This window comes from Macrosteles quadrilineatus, unplaced genomic scaffold (assembly GCF_028750875.1).
Source record: "Macrosteles quadrilineatus isolate MER2022 unplaced genomic scaffold, UCM_ALF_1.0 Scaffold_2__2_contigs__length_208266976, whole genome shotgun sequence".
In the NCBI taxonomy this organism is placed as follows: Eukaryota; Metazoa; Arthropoda; class Insecta; order Hemiptera; family Cicadellidae; genus Macrosteles; species Macrosteles quadrilineatus.
Window position 1 is genome coordinate 78,762,820 of NW_026542595.1, and position 23,368 is coordinate 78,786,187.

Sequence of the window (23,368 nt, forward strand, 5' to 3'; positions counted from 1 at the left end):
TTATTGTTAAGTCAAGTTAAGTCTTCAACAATAGATATTCATATTTTGAAGAAATTTAATTTTTCGTTTTCACCCAATACATGGCCTGACAGTTAACACAAACAAATAATTAATATCGGAGACACTAATAATAGACTCATCTCGACCCAAACCTTCGTCGCCTCAGACAAATAGAAGCCGGGTAATTCAAGCCGAGGAATGCGAGGGTTTGGGATCTGTCGATGATTTTTTACAGAAAATCTCGGGGCCAATCAGAAAATAGCATCTCGGATATCGGGTATCAAGGGCCCGCCACTACATTAAATTCCTTTTATGCAACTAATCTGCTTAGCGTCAGGTGCTACTGTCGCAAAGGGTTCCCGAACATTGGTTTGGTTTTATCGAAAAGGATAACAGGATAAAGAGGGGGAGTGGAAGGGGGGAGGGTATTATAGAACGTTATTAGTTAACGACGGTCAAAGTTAACGTTAAAACTGATTTTAGAGGATGAGTAGTGGAAAATAGCGTTGATTGTAGAGCCTACACTAAAATAGTGTCTACTGTATATTAGATTGTTTTTAATTATTGGATTTTAAAATTCGTTCTAAATATAATTCTTTGTCCTCATGATTACAAAATATTCTCTGTGCAATTGAATCGTAAATAAGTAGAATATAAAATAGCATAATTAATTAATTTAATTTAATTTGTTTATTTGCATATAGTTCGTATACAAAATGGATAAATGTATTTTAGTGTCACCATATATTCGAAATATTTTAGTTTGCTGTAATACTGCGATAGGAAATAGTCAACAACACTAAAGTATCATTTTAATTAGGTCTACAGTATTTTAGAGGGCATGAAAACCCAGCACTAAGATAAGGACAATATTTTCGGATGCATTGCACGACGTCCAAGTGCCACGACGTCCAATGACATAAGCCAGTGCCACGACGTCCAAAATATCATTTTTCAGCTGTTTCACGACGTCCAATATAAAATATCTGACTGTTGCCCCATGACGTCCAAAGCTTGTAGAAAGACTGTGTTTCTTTCAGTTACTTTATTTGGACATGATGAGATTTGGACGTCATGCAGCAGTCAAATAGTTTCTATTGGACGTCGTAATCTTAAAAATATAAAATTTTGCATGTTGTGACACTGACTTAAAATCATTGCACGTCGTGACTTTTGGACGTCGTGTAGCACTCTTATACTACATATTTCATTTCATATTTTTAGAAAAGACGTGCTAAACTAAACATGTTTTTAATTATTTAATTTTTAAGTTTCTTCTGCATGAATCCCATAACCTTTATGATTTGTTGTAAAAAGTATATTTGTTATAAAATGTCTATTCAATTAAATAATTCGAAATCTTATACATTAGCTCAATCTACGTCCAAATAGCTACATACATTATTTATTATTGCAATTTTATTTGGATAATTTTAATTAAACAAAATATTAGGAATGCAAATGCATAGATGTGTTTATCTGTACAAAAATATTCTGAAAGTTTTTTGTCATCACGAGCTATGCCGTAAAAGGAAATCGACAGCAGCATTTAATCATTCACAGGCACTCAAATACTGTACAGTTAAATAATCATTGACGGCAAACCCCATTGTAGCCTCATACATTATTTAATTAATTACTATTGGAAGCGTCATTGCTACTTTTATGCCGATAATATTGGCTTTGCAGAGCTAACGTTTGTGTAAATGTCGAGTGCAATGCAAACAAACGTTTATAGTAGAAATCAAAGAGGAAAATCACGGACGTTAAAAATACGATTTTAATGGAGCCAAAATTATCCCCTTTTAGCTTACGTCGAAATGAAAACAAAAGACGGGTTTCAATTTAAAAATCGTTTACAAAAGAAAAATCTTTTGTGAAATCAATCTGAGAGAAAAACGGCATTCGTTTTAACGAGAAGTATATTTGCTAAATAAAGGTCGGTAACGACGCTATACGAGTTATGGGTGAAGTGAAATACTTAGGCTATTGTCTTTATTGAGCGTTCGACGCACGATGTGGCAACATTGCCAAGGAAGGCACGATCTGGCAACACCGCTCCCGCCACGCCGCTGTAATCGCTTTCCATTATTTCCCGCGCTATTTTCCACTGTAATTGTCTCCAGTTGTTCTCGGCTTGTTGAATCCCTGCAGCTTCTCTCAGATCACGTGATCGTATAAACAAATACAGAACCAAACTGTACACATACGACCACTTCCTCGCACACAAGGAAATGGAGGTTTATTTTGATCCTGCATTGTATTAACTACCCTTTGATAACACGTTTCTACACATATAATTGTAATATTTTGATCGTTTTTTTTTTTTTTTTTGGGGGGGGAGGTTTATAAAAGTGTATAATTCTATTTAAGAAGAGGGGCGACACTATCAAAATTCATCAAAGCAAATTAGGTTAGGTTATGTTGGGTTAGGCTACGTTAGGCTGAGTTAGGTTAGGTTATGCCAGATTATGCTAAGTTAGATTAGTTTACACCACCTTGATTCGCATATAACATTTTTTAAGAGATGCGGTCCTCATCTTTAAATGATCAAGAATAAAAGTAATAAGGAAAGTTGAATGACAACCACATCATAACAGTATTGTGTATCTGAAGATGGCTACTTTTTTCAAAGCCACAATTGAAACTCTATAACTAGAACGGGGGACTTTGAAAGCCGAGATAAGAATCAAATTTATAACCGTTTCATCCTCATCCTCACTCCCCAACAAAACGATACAAAACGAAAACGCCCCCAACGGTTATACGAGACTTAAGAATCAAAAGCAAAAACCCAGTCTCCCCACTCGGGGTACAATGGGACGATTACTGTGATTGTGAGGGGCTTACCTGTGGCTTATCGCACCTGCCCTTCATATTTGTATGGTCCTCGAGATATGACGCGATGATACCCTCTTGGCTCTCATCTCGAGCTCAACCCCTACAGCCTACACCTGGCTTGTGGCTTGTCGACCGCGGCGCGATGGCGGGGTGAGGATGGGATAAGTAATGCATACATCCCATCAATAGTAGGGCCAAGGCAAAGTAATCGTCGCAATGTCGGTATCTGTCTTTTCGCATAATTTAGGGCATAATCAAGACTTAATAAAAATTTGTGTATAAAATATTCCGAAAAAATCTGAATTTCTAACCCAACTGTTTAAAAATATTTTACATAAAGATGAATATGTCCTAAACATCTTCGAAATACAAGTCAGAGCTTTTCCAGCACTCTTCACCAAAAACGTACCCACATAAATCAGACGCGACTACAAAGGAATGTGAGATTCGATAAATCCTCCACAAGAAAATCAAGAGAGGTAAACTGTATTCGGCGTCACATCTGTGCGATAGGTGGATTCAATAAGGACGTGTCTAGCCGCCATCTTGACTCGGATATTGACAAACTTGGCGACCCGGACTTATCTCTAAATACATCTGAGAAAATTCCATATTGTCGGCGGCGGCGCGTGGGAGAGCGACAGACGCGCGTGATTGACAGATCCAATTTCATCCCCCAGCGTCGCAATCAAAACACCCCCATTGTCGCCGGTCGATACCCTCGGTGGTCTCGCGGAATGTGAAACCACCGCTGGAGCGAAGGTGTTGCGGAATGTGGAATGTGGTACAACCACGAGGGTGAAGGTGACGCGGAATGTGGAATGTGCCACAACCACAAGGGTGAAGGTGACGCAGAATGTGGAATGTGCCAAAACCATGAGGGTGTAGGTGACGAACCACAAGGGTGAAGGTGACGTGGAATGTGGAATGTGCCAAAACCACGAGGGTGTAGATGACGCGGAATGTGGAATGTGCCACAACCACGAGGGTGTAGATGACGCGGAATGTGGAATGTGCCACAACCACCTACCTAGGTGTATGTTTTACTGGGAATGTGCCACTGCCGGTACCACCAGGGCGTGGGTGTCGCGAAATGTGGAATTTGCCACTACCACCAGGATAAATATGCCACGGAATGTGGAATTTGCCACTTAACGCAAGGGCTTATGTATGTCCCCTAAAAAAACCTTGCACCTTTTTTTTGTATGCCTTAAGTGTTAAAAAGTTTAATCTTTTAAGCTAAACAGTTTTTTTTCAACTTATGTATTAAATTACTTTGATTGTGTTCCAATACTCATCCTCCTCTAATATTGCCAAGCTTCTAAGTATTTAAAAACCCTACAAAATAACGGACAAAGTTGAATATACACCTTCTACTACATTAATGCTTTCAAAAATTCTATTTGCATTTCAGCTGAATTACCATTGTATTTATTGCCTTTGCTTTACCTGTGACATCTATTCAGTTTCACTAGTGATCGAGGTCGGGTACGAGCGACAAATGAGATTGTTTAAGTTATCGAATGATACACAAGTTTAGCCTGAGATGAGCGATGAGTGATGAGCGCAAGTTGTCCGGATGAGCGCGCATCACCACGGTCGCTTAGCAACGCTCCCTAGTGTCTGTCACACAATATGGCGGACACCGCAAGACGTGCGACCGGCGTGGCGATGATTGGGGTTTAATCAAGTCTTTGAACTCCATCGGCCACGTGTTACCTTGTTATTTAAAGATTACGTGATTTAAATGACGCGCGTCGCTCTGCGCGTTTATTACACATTCTAATAAGGGGATACATGAAAGGCCTGTAGCAATTAGTACACCTTATTGACGATCGGTTTTGAATAAGGGACACTGGAGGGTGCGAGACACTTTGAAACTGCTTTGAAACGAGTATTGCGCTTTTATCGGCTAGACTTTGTTAGCATGTAAGCAGTGAAAATGGCAAATTTGAAATATTAATAGCTTTACTTTGGACACATATGCTTATCACGTATAATTGTGTGTTTAAATGCCTTGGTGACTTTTGTAAGGGGTATTGGACCATTCCCAAACCGTGATCTTATTACTGTGTAGTCATTTTCTTGAATAGCATCATTAATTCATAGCCCTATGATAATGTAATTGGGACCAAAGTCAGCCCAGTTTGAAATTGAACGACAACTTTTTGATTTAAAGGCGAGTACAATACCTAATCGACTACAAAAAAAAACTATTAAAGATAGTATATTAATTATTTCTAAGTTAATCCTTATTTTGTTTGTATTAGCTTGTTGCTGAGTATTTTTTGACAAGACCAGACGGTGTAAAAGGCAATTAATAGAAAAATCAAATAGAAAAAAAAATATCGAATAAAATACAAATTTAATAACAAAACTTAAGAAAGTAAATTATAATCGAATTCTGGAATGAATAATCTAACATTAATTAGACTATAAACGATCTAAATACCACTTGGATTTAGTATTGAATATTATTTGTAATGGAGCAATTTAATCTTAACCTAGCCTATACTATTTACTCCTTGAAGATAATTATAAATTCACAACAATAATAGTTCATTCACAACCCATGTATTACTTCTTGATGAGCTTAAATCAAAACGAAATTATAAGAGAAATTGTATTCGATTACTTGCACGGTAAGAAAAGACAATTAATTATTATCGAGTGGGATTTGGAGTTTTAATTGTGTTGTTACTTCTAATGATACGATACAACCATCGTTAAGCACTGGGTTAAAATCCTGTCAAAGAGTAATAACTTTTATCTTTATGATATTATTTTCGCCCGGTGCATCCGTGTTACCTATGTTCTAGGTTCACTGGTTTACTTATCTAGTTTAAAAGTCTATGGGAAAACAGAATAGTTAACTCTTGGAGAGCTCACTCCACAAAAGGCCCTAAATACCATACATAGCATCATATTACCAATAAAAATCTTTCCTTGGGTACTACAGTCACGTATTAGCAATACATAATCTTTTTAAAAACATGATTTACATTTACAAAATCCACATTTCAGTCAGAATTTAGTTCGACGAGAACTTATTTATTGTCGAATAGCAACGCATATACATGAATATGTTTTGCAGCCTGGGTATCAAAGGGCATGTAAAGATAGGTCCTTTGACATCCCACTCCGGTAGCGGAACCAAATACAAGTGGGCCAATCTTTGCCAGGACAGGCTCGATCTTGCCAATTTCCTGCGACGGCCTTCTGGCCATCTCGTACTTCCTTCCCTCGTCCTTACGATCGATCGATACTCAATGGTGTATGACTTGACGACCATAAATTGGGGAAAATTCTGAGTATGTAAAATTCAGATCGTCAAGGTTTCATGTGTCTTTAGTTAACGTATATTTTAATGGTTTTAAACTCGTATATTTATAAATAATTCAAACATATTCTAGGATTATAGTAATCCTTCAGTTGAAAATAATTTTTATTTAGTTAGTATTTTATTTATTTTCGGTGACAATCATTCATGACGTCTATATATAAATAAATTATTTAATACATTAAAAAAATTCCAGGAACAACTAGTGCGAAATATTTTTGAAAGCTTCTTACTGCCTTCTGGTTTATGAACTTAGTCAACCAAGTACTAATATAGTAAATGCACATAATTAAAATTGTTATAAAACATATTCTTTACATCAGGTTTTGGTTGGAACATAAGCAATATAGTAAATTCCTTATCAGTGAATAAGCAATATGTTTAGAATATATTCGCTATTTTCAAGTATTACAACCATTGCAGCGGTGTACGCCATAACTACACGGCACTCCTATTATTGGACGCCAGAAGATTTTATGCTAACCGCAGCACTGCTGTCGGCCTATAGTTAATTATTTTTTTCTATAATACAACTCTTTCCTCTGCGTTCGACCCACCTTTTAACAGATTATCAACAGTGTCTAGATCACCTTACATTACTCATAAAAAAATACCTAAACAGTTTTATTTAAAAACTTATTGTGTCCTTTAAAAATCTACTTTTGGGAATGTTGGTTTAATGTAGCCTACCTATAGCCATATTAAATCTAAAGTTTATGTATAAAAAATATTTTTATTTATTAACATCTCATATTTTACAGAGTATTTGATTTTTTAAACATTTAATCAAAAATTGTGTGAAACGCCGGGTGGTCGTACAGTTGGTAAATTGTGTGTACAGTAATAATATAGAGGTTACCCGCATCATTTTACCTGCGTCTGTCTGTGGAGGAGGAGGTGACAATGGTTATTTGGGCGTGAAACATCCGGTTTTATATGTATAAACAAATAAAATACGGGCAAATAAATACAAAAAATAGTGTGTAATATGCAAATTGTACAAGCATTTAATATAAAACGCATACACTTTACTTACTTATTTTATTATAAAAACCTTGTTTAATTAAATTTGAAAGTTTATATAAACGTTCAAACCGTTGATCAGTCGCATCTCACGCGTTATTACGTCTGAATCTTTTACGTTTTGTGTTATAATCCAAGACACGAGGAATAAAATAAAGTACTCGGTTAGTTAGGTTAATGTGGGTAAATGCATATGTTGGACAGACTTTTCGATAGTTATCAGAATTTCGTTTTTAGAGTATAGTTTACGAAATTCCATCCATACCTTCATTGTTTATCTCTTTCATTCGAATCGGTAAATAATTCTATGGTACTTCCAGGACAGGTGATATGTTATACTTTTCTTATATCATTTTCCGGCAATATAAGTCTATTATAGTTATTTTTATGTTTTAGCAATCATACTACGTTGTTTTAATGTAAATATTTAAAATATATTTAAGCATTAAAAATAGGTATGAATAAAATTAAAATAATCAAAAACTATTGGTGATTTCCGATACTATACCAACCCCAATACTCGTCGCTGTGACGACACACCCCAAATCACGTTCATCCGTCTGTCTGTCTGTCTGTCCGTGGTGATCACAGATTTCAATATTTATACCGCATGCAGTTGCCAGTTTATTTACAGTTTTTCCAACCCGCCAGCGTGAAAAGTCCTCGTTTATTCAGTTTTACTTCGTTAGTGGTTTTTCATCTCTCGGTCCACCGGTAATGCCAGATGAGGGGATTATTTTCACACGATCTGTGTTTTTTGCTGTTTTAATTTTTGTTTAACTCGATTCAACGTTTAGTATTTGGAGGTCGTGTTTTGATTTCGCATTTCAATATGATTGACTTTTCATCAGAAACATGCCGCATTCGAGAAGACAATATTTTGAGAAGTGCGATACAAAAACAAATGGTTAAACATCGATGCCATAAGCAAATACTAAACACATACTGATGAACATACCACATTTATTACTTTCAATTCAATACTATGTAGTCCTTATAAGATGTAACGAATTGTACGTACCCTGCTGTTCTTAACCATTGCCTTTCACAACAGACTATCCAACACAAGGGGGTAGCTTTCACTACACTGTCCAAAGAAACGGCTGATCTAGCCGATTCAGCCAAGAATTGTATTAAGACCATCTTCGTTAGTTACAAAGTAATAGGTCATCTCAATCTACAATTCATGCTCACACTACAATTCAACATCTTCAGTTCAAATATACATGCAGAGATGTTCGTATTTTTTCAAGAAAGTGGTCAATTTTTCATATAAACATCGAACGCTGATATTTTACATGGAACAAATTTACTGGCCAACCAATTTTAAAACATTAAAGGTTCATAAAAAACCAAATAATTGGCCATCAATCTTCCCCAGTAAAATAGGCCACAGTCCTTGTTCTACGTCAACTAAAAGCAAATCAAAGTCTCGATACAAGATAAAGGATGAGCAGCGCCTGGACGTCGCCGCCGAGGCTTATCTGGGGATCAGAACTTCACGTGACGGCCTTTGAAGCAACGCCGCCGACAAATTGGGCCGATCCTAGACTGGGGCTGGGTGGCCGACCAAAACAACAATTATTGTGTCAAGACGATCCGGGGGGACAAATAAACAGTCATCTTGAAACTGTCACTCGGCACAACGACTGAATGGGACCGGACAAAATAAGATATTGTGTGGGGAGAACACGATTGTGGGCGGACTAGAGTATTGTGTGCGGATATTGTGAGTAGTTCGAGGAGACGGCTGTGGAGACATATTGTGTTCCTACACTTGTGATAAATAATAGATTGGAATTGAGTTTGCCAACACTGATACACTAGAGTGTGTATTTTTAGGAGAAGAAGAGTGAATGATGAGTTTTGAATGCTGGAGCTGGAGTTGATATCTTTGGCACTGACTATGATTAGTTGCTTCTTTAGAGCAAACCATTTACTAAATGCCCAGTGCTAAAAGGCAGATGCGCAGATGGGTCAAGGAAACCATCAAAAAGCTTCAGACTTTTTTTAGGATCGACTAGGGGAACGCTACATTCACTCAGCTACTTTGCTATTATCAAATCGGATATAAAGCAATTTAATTTTGTTCAGGGCTGAGATTAAAACGTATGAGTCACCTTGTTCGCTAGCTCTGTCAATATATGTAAAGCGTCGCCATATAAAGCTTCCAGCCTTCACAGGTTTACGAGATCATGTGGGTTTTCAAAACTGGTGTGATACGCCTAATAAGGGAACGCTTAGGGAACTTATCTTCTCAAAAGATTTAGACCAAGGAAGTGTGTTTTAAGTAAAGGACGAATGCGCCATGTATTTTGAATGACAATGTTGAACTTAGCATTGATAAACCCACCTTATTTTCAATAAGAGCAAACGTCTACAAAAGGTTATAGGCTCTCCTTGAAGTTAACAAACACATGGTGAAGGAAATTTAGCATCAACGCTTAAAATGTGCATGGATGCATTAACACCCATTCTACAGACTAAATGAATAAAACAATTGAAAGACCATTAAGTTGGGTTATCATGGTAATATATGGGTAAAAATTATCGGTTTTACTGCAGTTCGACCTGAATTCTTATTTGCCATAAGAGCAAACGTCTACAAAAGTTTATAGGCTCTCTCGAAGTTAATAAGTACATGGTAAAAAATTTTAGCATCCACGCTTAAAATGTTCATGGATGTATGAACATCCATTCTATAGGCTGAATGAATAAAACAATTGAAAGCCTATTAAAATTGGGTTATCATAGTAATATATGGGTAACAATTATCGGTTCTACTGCAGTTCGACCTGAATTCAGCAGTAGTATGACAGGGTAGCAGAGTTGGGGTGCTCGCCTTTAATATGAAGATCGCTGGATCAAGTCAAAGGAAAGTTCGATTCAGATGCAAATTGTCATTGGACTAATGATGCTATTGCTATCTAAGAAAACGGGTGATGTTAAAACCATAAGTATGTGTTAAAACCAGGGTTCTTACCGTTATTGAAAAACGAGTAAAAAATAGGCCAATCACGTTGGTAAACACAAAAAATAGTCTAGTTTTACTTAATCAATGTTTGTAATGAAATTTACTGATCAACTACACAGCTTATTTATGTTTGACTCACCCTTGTGCGGCATCTTCCAGAAGGCGTCGACGGCGGAGGCGGCGTCTCTGGAGGCGGCAAGACTTGCCACCCCCGCCACTACGTTACTGAGCAACGTCCTAGAGCCGGGTCTACCGTCCCCCGCTGTAAAACATACAAAAACTTCTATACAAACGGCTAAAAGGTTAAGAACCCTTGGTGTACCATAGGAGTCGGTCTACAACAGCAAGCAAGGTGAATGCTAGAGGTTAGAAGATTGAGAAATCCTACGAGGAGTACACTAGGGGTTTGTTGTAGATACAACCACAAACAATATGTAGATATACAAAAGGCTAAAAGGCTGAACAATGCGTAGGTCAAGGGTCTGTAATTTGTATACAAACCGCTTGAAAGTTTAAGCATTTTATAAGGTGCGCCTCAGGGGTTTGTTATAGTTGCAAGCAATTTGTATACAAAGAGCTAAAGGGCTTAAACATCTTACAAGTTATAAAACAGGGGCCTGTAGTAGGTGAAGGAATATTATATACATCAAACTAAATATGTTAACACATTAACGGAGTACCACAAGGGTCTATTATAGGTACAAGCTTTTACTTTAGTATGCTAAAGATAAAAGCTTGAGAAGACTTATAAGGTGCACCTCAGGGGTTTGTTGTTGTCACAAACAATTAATTTGCACACAAAAGGTTAGGAATTTGACAATCTTATAAATGTTGCATGACATTTTGTTATAGACACAGACAATTTGTGTACAAAGGGCTAGAAGGTTGAAAAATAATTTACGCTGTGCCAAATAAGTCTTTTTAGGCGAAAATCCTTATACTAAAGAATAGATGTTCGACATATTTTCCCCAAACAATCGCGTGCACAACAAACACAACAATCGTGTTAATAGGTCAAAGATTGATAATAAGATGTGTCCCCTAGGCACAATATTTCCCCTCCCCCCTGTAGACAGGGTTCTGTAGGGCCCTGTAGACAATATTTTCATGCAAAGGTTCAGTTTGATACATCGTATAAGGTGTACCAGAGGAGATATATAGCAAAGCGAGTTGAATTCACACGAGTAATACGTTTGTTCCAGAGACCAAAAATAAAGTAAATACTTTATTGTAAAATAAAATAATAAAAAATCAAATAAAATAAAGTTTTACGGGTTTACTATTCTCACGCTTTATATTGATGCTTGGATCGGAATGGAATTAATGGAAGGCTTAGAATTGATTTAGTAATGATTTAGATTTCATGCTATGTGGAGTTGATAAGAACTACAACCTTAGACTTATCGGAAAACTGACGAATTCCGTCAAATCAATTTCGGATTCTAACCAAATACACAAATCGTAATTTGTTAGTTATAAGGAATAATATGTACCACATTTTATGATATAAATTTGAAATATTTTGTAGTAGAAAAAACTACTAATTTAATAACTCATTGACTTTTGAAAGTCAATTAAAATCTCATTTGCCTCTATTTATTTTGTTTATTAGAAGCCAAACAACGCTCGCATTTTATAACTTAACCTCTTAATTTATTCCAGTAATTAGCGTGCAGGTCTTTGTTTGCCAATTTATTTATAATTATTGCGTTATTTATGTTCCGCCCGGGTGTAATGCTAAACAAACACTGTTTCACATAGTTTTGCCGCATCGGAAAAAGGTCCAATTTGCAATCCAAACTAACGTCACTATTTAAATAATTGTTCACTCAAATTGTTAAACGAACTCGCAAATTGAATTGGTGGCTCTGTCAGCCGTGGGTAATGAATTAATTTCGGTCAGGAATCGCCTATTTTAAATCAGTAAAATAAACACCGAGCCCGACCAAACAAAGCATTTCCATTAAAATAGTCCACAGAGGACAAAGGTATACGAATGTCAACTTTAAACGCTAAAGAGAAATAAAAATGCAAATCAAGTTTTCGTTTATCGGAGCTGAAAAATCCCGGTTTTGCATTTAAATAATATAACAAAACTCGTATGTATTCAAACTTATAAAACTGTTAAATTGTATATTCTGTCAACTGATTTATTAAGAGACTTTTACTGTTATTAAGACTACGTTAGTTAAATTAATTACAAATTAGATATTGATATTTTATTTATTCCCTAAATGACCTACATAATTCCTAAGAATCCAACGAATTGGGTTTTCTAACCCTGGAGCGAACGAGTCTACTAGCATGATAGTAAAAATGTTTTTTGTATATATTAGGACTTATCTGCGCCAGAGAACTGTAACAGGTTTTTGGCAAAAGTCCCAAGGGGTTAAATGTTTGGTGATACGCAGGATCGAACCCGCAACTCTTGCAACGCTTTCAACACACCCAGCTGATTGCTACTGTATTTACTAACAATCCATTTGACAGACCAAGTAAACGCGAGTTGGGTCAAATTTGGTTGACGAACTACAATATCTTCATAGGAACTTCATGATGTTGATAATCCTTTTTACAAAATTGTGTAACGAAAATGAATAAACTATACGGTGCTGTAGAAGATGGATTCAGACACACATATTTAGCAAATTTATGTACTGCAGCTATATGGCTTTTCTGTTGAATTTACCATTTCCAAAGCACTCCAAAACAGTGCAACGGTAGAACACAGACCGGCCCAGAGCTACTCAAAAGTTAATATTAACCCTCAAACATGAGAGCCATTTTACGCCAACATTCGAATAAAACCATTTAAAGTTGATCCCTAGAGGCGGTAACATTCGGCGCGATTGTGACAGCCGATTTGGCGCCAACTCGCCGCAGGGCTACCAACCTACGTGGCTGCAGTATAAACGCATATACATGTAACAGTGGCCGGGGACTGGCTGCGAGCGCACTAATTGAATTTGGCTGAACAATAAACGCATTCCGTTTTTAAGCTTTATTAGCCGATAAACTAACAGCCCGGATTATAAAAACAAGATGCCACTAATGGAAATAATGTTTGGAAAACGCATTATTGGAATATTGATCTCGTTTTTTCCACCGCAGATTTGACTGAAATGAGTTTTCCTCTGGTGGAATTTATAGAATTCGTTCACCAAGTTAAATAACAAAAAACACGTTAGTTGTCTAGTTAAGTAAGTGTAATGCGTATGAAATCTGCAAGATACAGTACAAATAAAACATATTGTACATAAGTGGTTCACTACTTTGACGCCTCGATAATAGAACTTTGAAGGTAATTAAACAAAATCCTTATCGCTCATCTTTATTCCTCAACATATATAGGCTACAGTTAATGCGGCAGAAATCAAATCTAAATATTGTAATCGAAAGTCTAAATCCTGAATGCAATATTTCCTTAATAACTATTTTTAACTGTATTTTGCTTACAAAAACATCAACATTGTATCGATTGAAACATAGAACAATAAAGTCATTTTAACCTTTTACTAAACACTATCTTAAGCTACAAACAAACAATCGGAAGAAGAGTTACAAATGCTACGTGATATAAGTATCCTTCTTTTATATATTGTATAGTAGAATTGTTCTTCGAAGCTCAAGCTGATACATTGTTTCGCGGGACATGGTAGTCCATGTGTCACTTCTACCTCGTCGTTCGACGGACTATTTTCTCCACTTTCTCCGCGGCTCAGCTTTGATCCAGTTAGACATTCCTGGGATAAAACAGTCAGTCGCTCTCTAGCCACTGTATACATAGTATAGTTGATCTCTATGTAAATCCACAACGAACACCCCCAATGCCACCTCAAGATACATAATTCTCCTTAAGTGCTTTGTCGGGGCCGGTTAGCGCTGCGCCCAAAATATATTTAACGCCGAACCATAAATCCGCCCAAAGTAAACAACGGCGCTCTTAATTTGTTTCTCGATATAAATTACTGCGCAGTTTGGCGCATAAATAACCGGCTAGCAGCAGAACCAGCCTTTACCACGACAAACTCCCGTAGTTAAGACGCCTTTATTGCGCCACTCTTTATAATACTGCAGTAAAATGTACGGTCAACTGTTACAGGGCGGATGTTATAGGCCGTTAGGAAACTTAAAACCGACCATGACTCTAATTGTATTGTCTTTTACAGTTACAGCTAATTCGAGGGTTTTATAAAAATTCCTTGCAAATGCTGTATTACAAGGTTATCTATAACAACCGAAGGACACACACACGTTTTATGCGTATAAACGCTATTTATATTTCCCATAACAAATTTCGGTACTGCACTTTGATGTCATACCGACCACACCTAATGAATTGCCTAACCTAACGGTGGATTATGTTTTAGGTTAGTTTAGGTTAGGGAGGTTTTGTTATTTGAACTAATTAAGATCTTATTTGGAATTCGATTTATCGGTGTGGTCGGAATAATAACAAAGTACGAAAATGTATTTATACTGTATAAGTTACGGGGTTTGTAAATGGAAATTATCCCGGATGTAAAGCGCAGCCTTCCATCTATTTTGCCACATTGTAATTGATTACAAATTGGGTTAAAACAAAAATATTTATCTAATTTACGAATAACCATGATTTATCTACTGTTTTGACAAGACAACGTGCTAACTACATTTCCAGGCACTATCAAATTTCCCCAATCACTAGTCGAAACGCAAACAAGCACCGGATTGACAATTGGCAAAAACAACAGCCATAAAACAATAAAAACGCAAACGTAAAAATGGGACGCGGTAATATACATCGGCGACGAAATTAGGTTTGGATTTGATTCAAGCAAAAGGCAAATAATGTTGACTGGGAGTTATTACTTGATTATCACCGGTGCTCGTACGCGCAACGACCAGCAGCAGCGCATGGTGCAATTACTACTGAGTTATTGCATTAAATATGAGCGTTGCGCGCGCTGATATTTGCAATTATGCAAGGGCAGCGGCCCTTAAGCCCCGTGCAGCCAATTTCGAGTGATTGGGCTGGGATCATTAATTAAATAGCTTCAGTCTCGACTACATGCATAATCATCCGCAATGCATGACTCTGCGGCGATGCGCAGCGTAGAAAACAGTGCCAAAAAACTTATCTGTACACTATTTGCATTAGAGAAACAGGGAGATTTATAAGGCCCATATTATACTGATTGTGATGATTTCAAGTTTTAATGTTTCCAAAATCATAGATAAATGGACATGAATGATATAGTTTCGATGTTTAATAACTGGATTTTTATACCATCTAGAAATTAAACAAATATTAAAATTAACACTGAATAAATCAAATAAAATCAAATCAAATCAAAATCCGCTTTATTTCCAAAAAAAAAATTTACAATATATACATATACAAAATACGAACAATAGTCCCGCATAGGCCGTAAAAGACCTAATAACAAATATATTGTTAAAATTTGCAGCCAAATCGTCTGATCTATCCACATACATATTCGTAATTACACTAAAACCCGTGCATCGTATCCGGAAGTTAAAAAATATTTTCTAACTTCACATGGGGTTGACTGTTAAAAAACATCAAGTGTCTATTAGAGAAAATGATCAAACGTCTTAATTAAATCCCAAACAAAAATGTGCGCAAGTCAAGTAGTCACCGTGAACTTTGATCTACACAAACCACACTCGAACCACGATTGCTACATTGTCGCGGCGATGTCTTTGACGACGCCGCCAAAAGAGACACTAGATAGACGATAACTCGAGGTTAAACAAACTATGGGGCTGAAGTGTCGTTAAAACGTGCTGTAATTAAGACAGGGTCACTAGCACGGGTCGCACAATTACAGCGACCACAGCGATCAAAGCTGAGATTTGAATGTGCGATGGTAATGAGTCGCGTGGCTCATACTGCGCTCGTGTGTGTGTGCGTGTGTAAGTGACCGACGTCGTCGCGGTCCGTTTGAAGTCGTCGCCTCGTTGGTGGCGCTGTCAACCGCAACTTGAGGTTATTCATCATCTTGATCAGACTACACTATTGCCTTGACTCATTAAATCGAATAAAAAGTGCTCCAGCTCAAAGGTCCCCGCTCTTTTAATACTTGGGTGAAAAGTCGAATTGAAATTTCAATGCAGGTATTGTGGGAGGAATGCGATTAAATTAATTTTAAATATGCACAATGTGGTGCAGCTTAAATTTTCGTCGAAGTTGCTGAAATTTCACTGAAATAGCATCGATCCCGTGTGAGGAATGGCACTGTATTGATTTTATTTAGTACACTATAATTTAACTGTAGCCAGCAGTTTGTTCCAAGGATTGCTGAAACTCAATCGAAACGTCGCCACTATAGTCTGTATGGTGGAACCTGTCACCTTATCGGAGGTCTTCTTGGAACTGAGCAATGGGGTACTAGTCCCAGGTAGACGATTGGTCAGGACTCAGGAGACAGGTTATATGTGTAAGTTCAATTTTAATCAAAGATATTATGTGAGAACAACAAGCGGAATTGATGAAATTTTCATGTAAACTCCCAGACAATACTACGGTTGAATTTAATATACTTTATAAAATTCACACACAACTTTGATATTCGTTAATGTGTTTGAACAAATAACACAGATACTGTAAAGACTTACAAATTAGTATTCTTTCTGCACCAGGGTGTAATCTTCAACCGTGCACTCTGGACTCAAAGCCCGTTTAATATAATATGACACAAATTTGAAAATTTTCCCCCTAAACTGAAATTGTCTCCAAACACTCAAGGAAAACGAACGCTTAAGGTACGCAAGTAATAAAATAGATATGTTTCAATAACCTACTAAAATAAAATCCGGGTTAAAAAATTCACCATAGGATTGCATAATGTAAGCCCTGCACTCTAACAGTTTAAATCTCACTATAATGCAGATATTTATCAAAAGCCTACTTCATATTGATGATCTAGCGCTGAACAAGCTCAATCGCTTTTCAAACCATTCATATTAAAAACTAACCCCGTTTAAACCCCGGCTTCGTTTTAAAATTAATTACGCAAATAAATATAAACATCGGGTATAATTGAGCGCTGATGTTTTTCATTCCGGAGAAAACGCTTGTAAAGCTTTCATAATCTGGATTCATTTAGACTATGTGTGTAGAGCCAATGGAAATATGCCACTATTTTTACTAGTCTAATGCAGTTATATTATCAACAAAAATACTGAATTGAGCGATGGATTTGTAAAAAATATAAAAAAAACAGTAACCTACTGACATTAGTAGCAATTCTATGACAGCTGTTCATGTACTCATGGTACTTAAATAATCTTTAGCATGATAAAAAGGAACCAGTTTAAACTATAGTAGGTCTACTACTCCAGAAAATTTGAGAAATCAAGAGAGAAACTCCTGGAAAGTGTTTTAGGGTATGCAAAATATTCCCATCACCTGTGTGGTATTTTAAATACACGTTACCAGCAGGTTCAACGTACTGTACTTAAGTCTACATGCTATGTCTAATACAGTACAGCGTTGCAATTTTATTGGAGTTTATACATATTAAATATAGATTTGTCATGTAGATCGCCTGATGAAAATTTAAGAGGTTTTAGGTGCTGTATGCATAGGAAGCAATGTTTAACTATTTAGTTATTGTCATTTCACCAAGATAAAAACTATTTTAACCAAATAAACATACAAAACTATTACTTGGTCTATCATACTTTTACCAAATAATCTACTGCAAAATTTACCTTAACAGATTAAAAAACTTCTTAGTCAGTATCAGTCCATTGAAAAGCAATGAAATACGTTAAAAAAAAAGTTTTTTCCCCAGCAGAAACTACTTTTGATAGTTAATGTCAATGTAGATGATCAATTAATTGAGTTACAGTTTTCGAATCTTCGGTTACAAAATTTTAAAAGTTAGCGATTGAAATAACATCTAAATGAAGAGACTACAAAACACTCAAAGGATGCTCAATTGATACCGAGTTTACAGTCACTTCATACTTAAATTAATCTATAGAGACCCTGATTCACAAAGGCGGCAAACCTAGGAAGCATAGTTTCCAGCAAAAAATACTTCAAGTGTTCAATGGCATAGGTTTAAATTAAAACTGGTAAAATATATACCGAACTCATAAGCAGATACACTGCACAAATCGCGGAAACCCATAATCTTAATCCCCCATTAATCGTACCCATTAGTACCGTTGCAAACCCTGCTAGACAAGCAAGATGGAGTAGCTAGGGGTAGTAGGGGAGACTACAGTATATAACGGAGTGTATCACAGAGTAGCGCATCTGCCGAGGTATTGTGATGTTCATAATGAGGGCGATTATCCCGACCTCCATGTTTGTAGAGAAGACCGCAGCAGCTGCTAGTGTTGTGGAAGCGGCAACCTTCAAACAACCGATACATTGCCTGTGTTGTCTGGCTAAGATGTTAGACACACACACGCTGATGTCTAAACACTTTGCTTATGGAGACCTGAGGCAGCGGCGACCTTCAAACAACCGATACATTGGCTATGTTGCTAAGGTAAGACATACACACTCTGATGACTAAACGCCCTACTTATGGAAACCTCTGGCAGCGGTAACCTTCAAATAACCAATACATTGGCTTTGTTGTCCGGGTAAAATGTAAAAAGACACACACACACACACACACACACACGCTAGTGACTAAACACCGTACTTATGGAGACATTTCTACGATAGTACTAAACATTAAGTTTGCACCGCTGAACATTGAAAACTGCAAGACCTTCCATTCAAAAATTAAATTACCTGTTTTTTTGCCTGGATCATCGGTGAGAAGATCCTTCTTGGGAAATACGGATCGTGTTTTGGTGTGTACTATGATGGAACTCTTAGGATGACCAAATGTTCCTTTCTCATCGGAAATTTTATTGCAAGCTTATCTTATGGGTTAAAATGTCCCGGGCTAATAGGGCCAAAATGTACATAGTATACATACAGAGCATAAAATCTGTATACACAAATAGAATACATCAACGAACTCGAGTCAACAGAAAAAGCATAAAAGCCTCAATTGATCCACAGCCTAAAGATGATAAATCTTGTAGGTCGGTAATCATCATATACCACCTAAAAATAGTTTTTAACAATACAAATTTAAATACCAACTCAATTGCGATGTAAGCCAATCTAAATATGTAAAACACACAAGTATAGGATGTTCTAAATTTCATATATCTTAATTCCTACACTAAATTAGATAAAATCCAAACTAAAAACGTCCATACATTTATTTATAATTCAATAGACTACCACTTAAAATTTACTGTCAGTAGACTACCCTAACGTTTAATTCACATCTTAAAAGTACGATTACACACCTCTTTCCTGGTATACGATGAATCCGAGCATTGCCAACATAACGATAAAATAACTACAACGTCCTGAATATAGAGGAAAAAACGACTCTATGAAAAATAAACTTCGTTCTAAAAACTACCACACGCGTAATATATCACACAACACTATTGAAACATCATCTTCAATCAATTATTGTGATTAACTAGGTGACTGAGCTACACTAATTAGACTAAATGTCGAACAACAATACAGTGATATGAAAATCAATCAGGACTTTAACGAGAACATGAATATCTACAGGCTACACACATTCACATATCGACTCTGTGTATCAGATTATCTCTGCAGTATTTGACATCAACATAGCATCAATCAGCTGTGATTGTAAAACATATGTCAAGAACCAAATGTTACGTCGCAATCATTAATTTGAGCGAGTATTATTTTGAATGGAAACACCACACGAAAAAATACAGTAATGTTAATGAAGGTACAGTGTGCTGCTGGTGCCTTTTGGCTATCAATGTTTTTTTTTTTTGTGGGAACCTTCGGTGATGTGATTTTTAATTTTAATCCTATACGAATCGACAAAAAATGTTACAACTGCAAAGATAACCTACATAACACGGTTTATTTCAGATACTAGACGGATGTAAAATATATGCGATTAAAACCGTGATCATGTTGACGGTTGGATTGCAAAATTTTCATTAATTATTGACGGTTTTTTTGCTGGGCCTCGTGGCCTATTGTTTTATTTGATAAACCTTAAACCTTACAAGCATAATCTGATGGTTTTGGATAAGCTACAGCACCTTCTGGTTATCAATGGTATTTTATAATGTGGGAAATCTTCAGTGATGCATTTTTTTATTATTCTTAACGAATCGACAGAAATGTTACAACTAAATTACAAATTAAAGTACTAAAATTAAAACTTTAATGTTACGTAAACATAATACAACATAAGTATTTAAACGAAAGCATCCAGTAAAATCTATCAAAATAACAAATCCCATCTTAAGGAGAAAAATTATTGCCTGAGTTGTTTACAAATCTTGGTGGACAGAAATGATAAATGAAATCACAATAAAGTCATGTAACACAAGTATCGCGACATACTTTCTAATACAGTAGCTTAATCTCTTATCGCAGACCTAGTAAGTTATCCAAAGGGTAGCAAAAACAGAATTGTTTCTACATTTTCCGCTCTTACTAAAAATTGTCAACAATTGAAACAACTTCGTATGAAATTGAGTACACGATGTCAACACCCAATCACCAGTTCCCGCCAAAACTACAGGCCCAGTGACAACAGACATTATTCACCCGCCAAAATTGAACAAATCGTATGCAGATGCGCCACCGCGGCTTCATGCATTTTAACATTTTAACCCGCTTTGTACAGACTAATTTACGTGATCACTGATTGCACGATTTGTTGGTCCAATCTCATGCAGACACTGGCTGTGTAAAACTTTGTTGTTTATAATCCTAACATATTATGTTAGAACATTAAAAATCAACTTAACTTTAGGTTCAGAAAACTTAGATATTAGCAACATTTTTTTTCATAGCAATAGTCTTGACAATAGGTTTAACATGTACAAAAAGAATTACAAAACGAATTAATTATTTCAAACACAAGCTCACAACCTAAAAGTGTCACTGCAGAATCGTACTGAAATCTGACCTGCGATTTCAGAACATTCTGAGGTCATCGAACGCGATATGTAGAATTCTCTACAGCTCAAGCACCCCGAATACCTGCCTGACCCCTCGAAATCCATTTTAAAAACTACCAGGAAATTATTTCTGTTGTCCACGCAAACTATTTACAGATTAAGTTAGGAGATTATCCATTTTGGCACTGAAGATTAGGCATATTGAGCATCAATATGTACAGAGTACAATAGTTTGGTAAGCTCAAGTATTCAATCAATGGATGTGTATAGATAATTTGCATATGTAAAACATTTCACATCACAACTCTAATGCACCGCAACTATACATTTGTACAAGTAAACAAAGTGGAAATAAACCACAAAAACTAAACAAAGTTCACAAAGCGAGCAAAACTATACAGCTCTATTCAAACATTAAACTTTTCAGTGGCGTAACGAAAAACAAATATTAAAACACAAAAGAGGCGAAATTTTAACGCTCTAATGAGATTAAACAGTGTTCACTAATATAAAAACTATCACAACACATTATAAGTGGCGAGCTCAATAAAAATGGAGATTAAGCGGACAAAACATTGCCGGATAATTTAAAACTCTTGATTAGTTCGGTTTTTATTCGATTTAAAACTCGGGGAAAACCAATCACGGACAAAGCCTGTTACGGCTCGTGCAGTTTCGCATTAATTATTTCGCCGGTTTTTATCAGGTGTCGGACATTTTAAATTATTTCCACAGAATTTACATTGCATTTTAATACAACGCGGGAAAACTCATTATCGCCTGGTATTAACTATAGATTAGCAGAACCAATCGCTGAATGCCTTTAACTCCGATTTGTTATTATCGGTCTTTATCGAAAATTGTTATTTGTTTTGCAAAATTCGTAATAATGTTTATTTTCGTTCTAAAATGGACTCAATTAATTTTCTTCCTCTCCAATGCCAAAATTACCGCGTGGATATTGTGGAATTGAACTGTATTTTAATCTAATCAATGGAAAAATAAGTAAATTGTGACCTTTACATAGCCTCTATTTTGCTACAAATTTGTTACTTAAATTCAAAATTACCTCGTAATAAGAAACAAATATTTGTACTTACTCATGAATAGTGGTTTAGATAGCTCTATTTATGTATTTACACTTTCTTGACGATACAAAATCACAATATTATCCACGAACAAAGGCAAATAAATCTAGATTTCTTGATTTCCAGTATAAGAAATATGTGTTTTTGCTATCAATGTATTCATTAAAAAGCTTCAAAATTGATAATTGTATCTTAAACTAAATTGTTGTGTGCATCTTTTTTTGTGCGATTAATACACATATATTTTAATCCAAATTACAACTCTAATATCTTCACGGAGGCCATGGAAATTGTAAAAATACACTTTTGAGTCCTACAATGCCCTTAGCATTTTCCTTCTTCCATAACGCGCTTTTAGTTTCAGATTTGAAATAAACGTTTTCTTATAAATTCAAACCAAAATATTTATTATTTTTACACGAAAGAAACTAAAATCAATCAAAAAACCGCCGCCGATCCATCTTTAGAATATGTTAACAACTAAACTGTCAGGCCCATAATCTTGTTATATTCACCTACCGTATCAGCACCGTCGTTGTTAATATTTAAAATGTTATGTCTCAATTATTATTTGTGCTTTTATTTGTCTTGAAGTACTAGTATAGCATGCCGATTTAAGTAGCTTATATCCAGTAACGAATGCCAAGCTTTACATGGATTGTCATCCAGCAGAAGAGGGGTCTGTTGTTATCAATACTAATGTTATATAAACAAAATCAAAATATTATTTTTTCTGCACTAACAAATTTAGTAAATGGCGCCAAGTCTGTCTTAGAAATACACATCATTAAAAAAAACCTGTCGGTAAACTAACACCACTAGCCATTTGTCGTATAAACCAAAACCCTTGTATTCCTTCACAACACATTTGCAAACCTAATAATTATGGTAATTTACAAACGTCAGAATAAGATCTTTAGACGATTATTTGACATATTGTAATCATGTAATCTTGCATATTGCTCTGTATATTGTGTCAGTGTCTCTTTTCCGACGAAATAAAATAAACTGCGTATCTGAACTAACACCACAGTACTCTAAGCCGTATACTGTACTACTTAGGAGAATTAAAATTACTTCCCCATAAAGGTTAAACATCTCGAT

The 23,368-nt window shown here is 36.0% G+C and overlaps 1 protein-coding gene across 3 annotated transcripts in view; it reads right to left on the minus strand.

The window, feature by feature from the left end:
* The window catches only part of LOC128985074 (paired box protein Pax-6-like), an 85,292-nt gene that overhangs the window by 57,529 nt on the left and 4,395 nt on the right, over positions 1–23,368 (minus strand). For all 3 annotated transcript variants that reach the window (XM_054404451.1, XM_054404450.1, XM_054404449.1), the window contains exon 2: positions 10,318–10,440. In XM_054404451.1, the coding sequence (XP_054260426.1) occupies positions 10,318–10,330 (13 nt within the window). In that variant the 5' untranslated portion in view covers positions 10,331–10,440. The remainder of the gene's footprint in view (positions 1–10,317; positions 10,441–23,368) is intronic.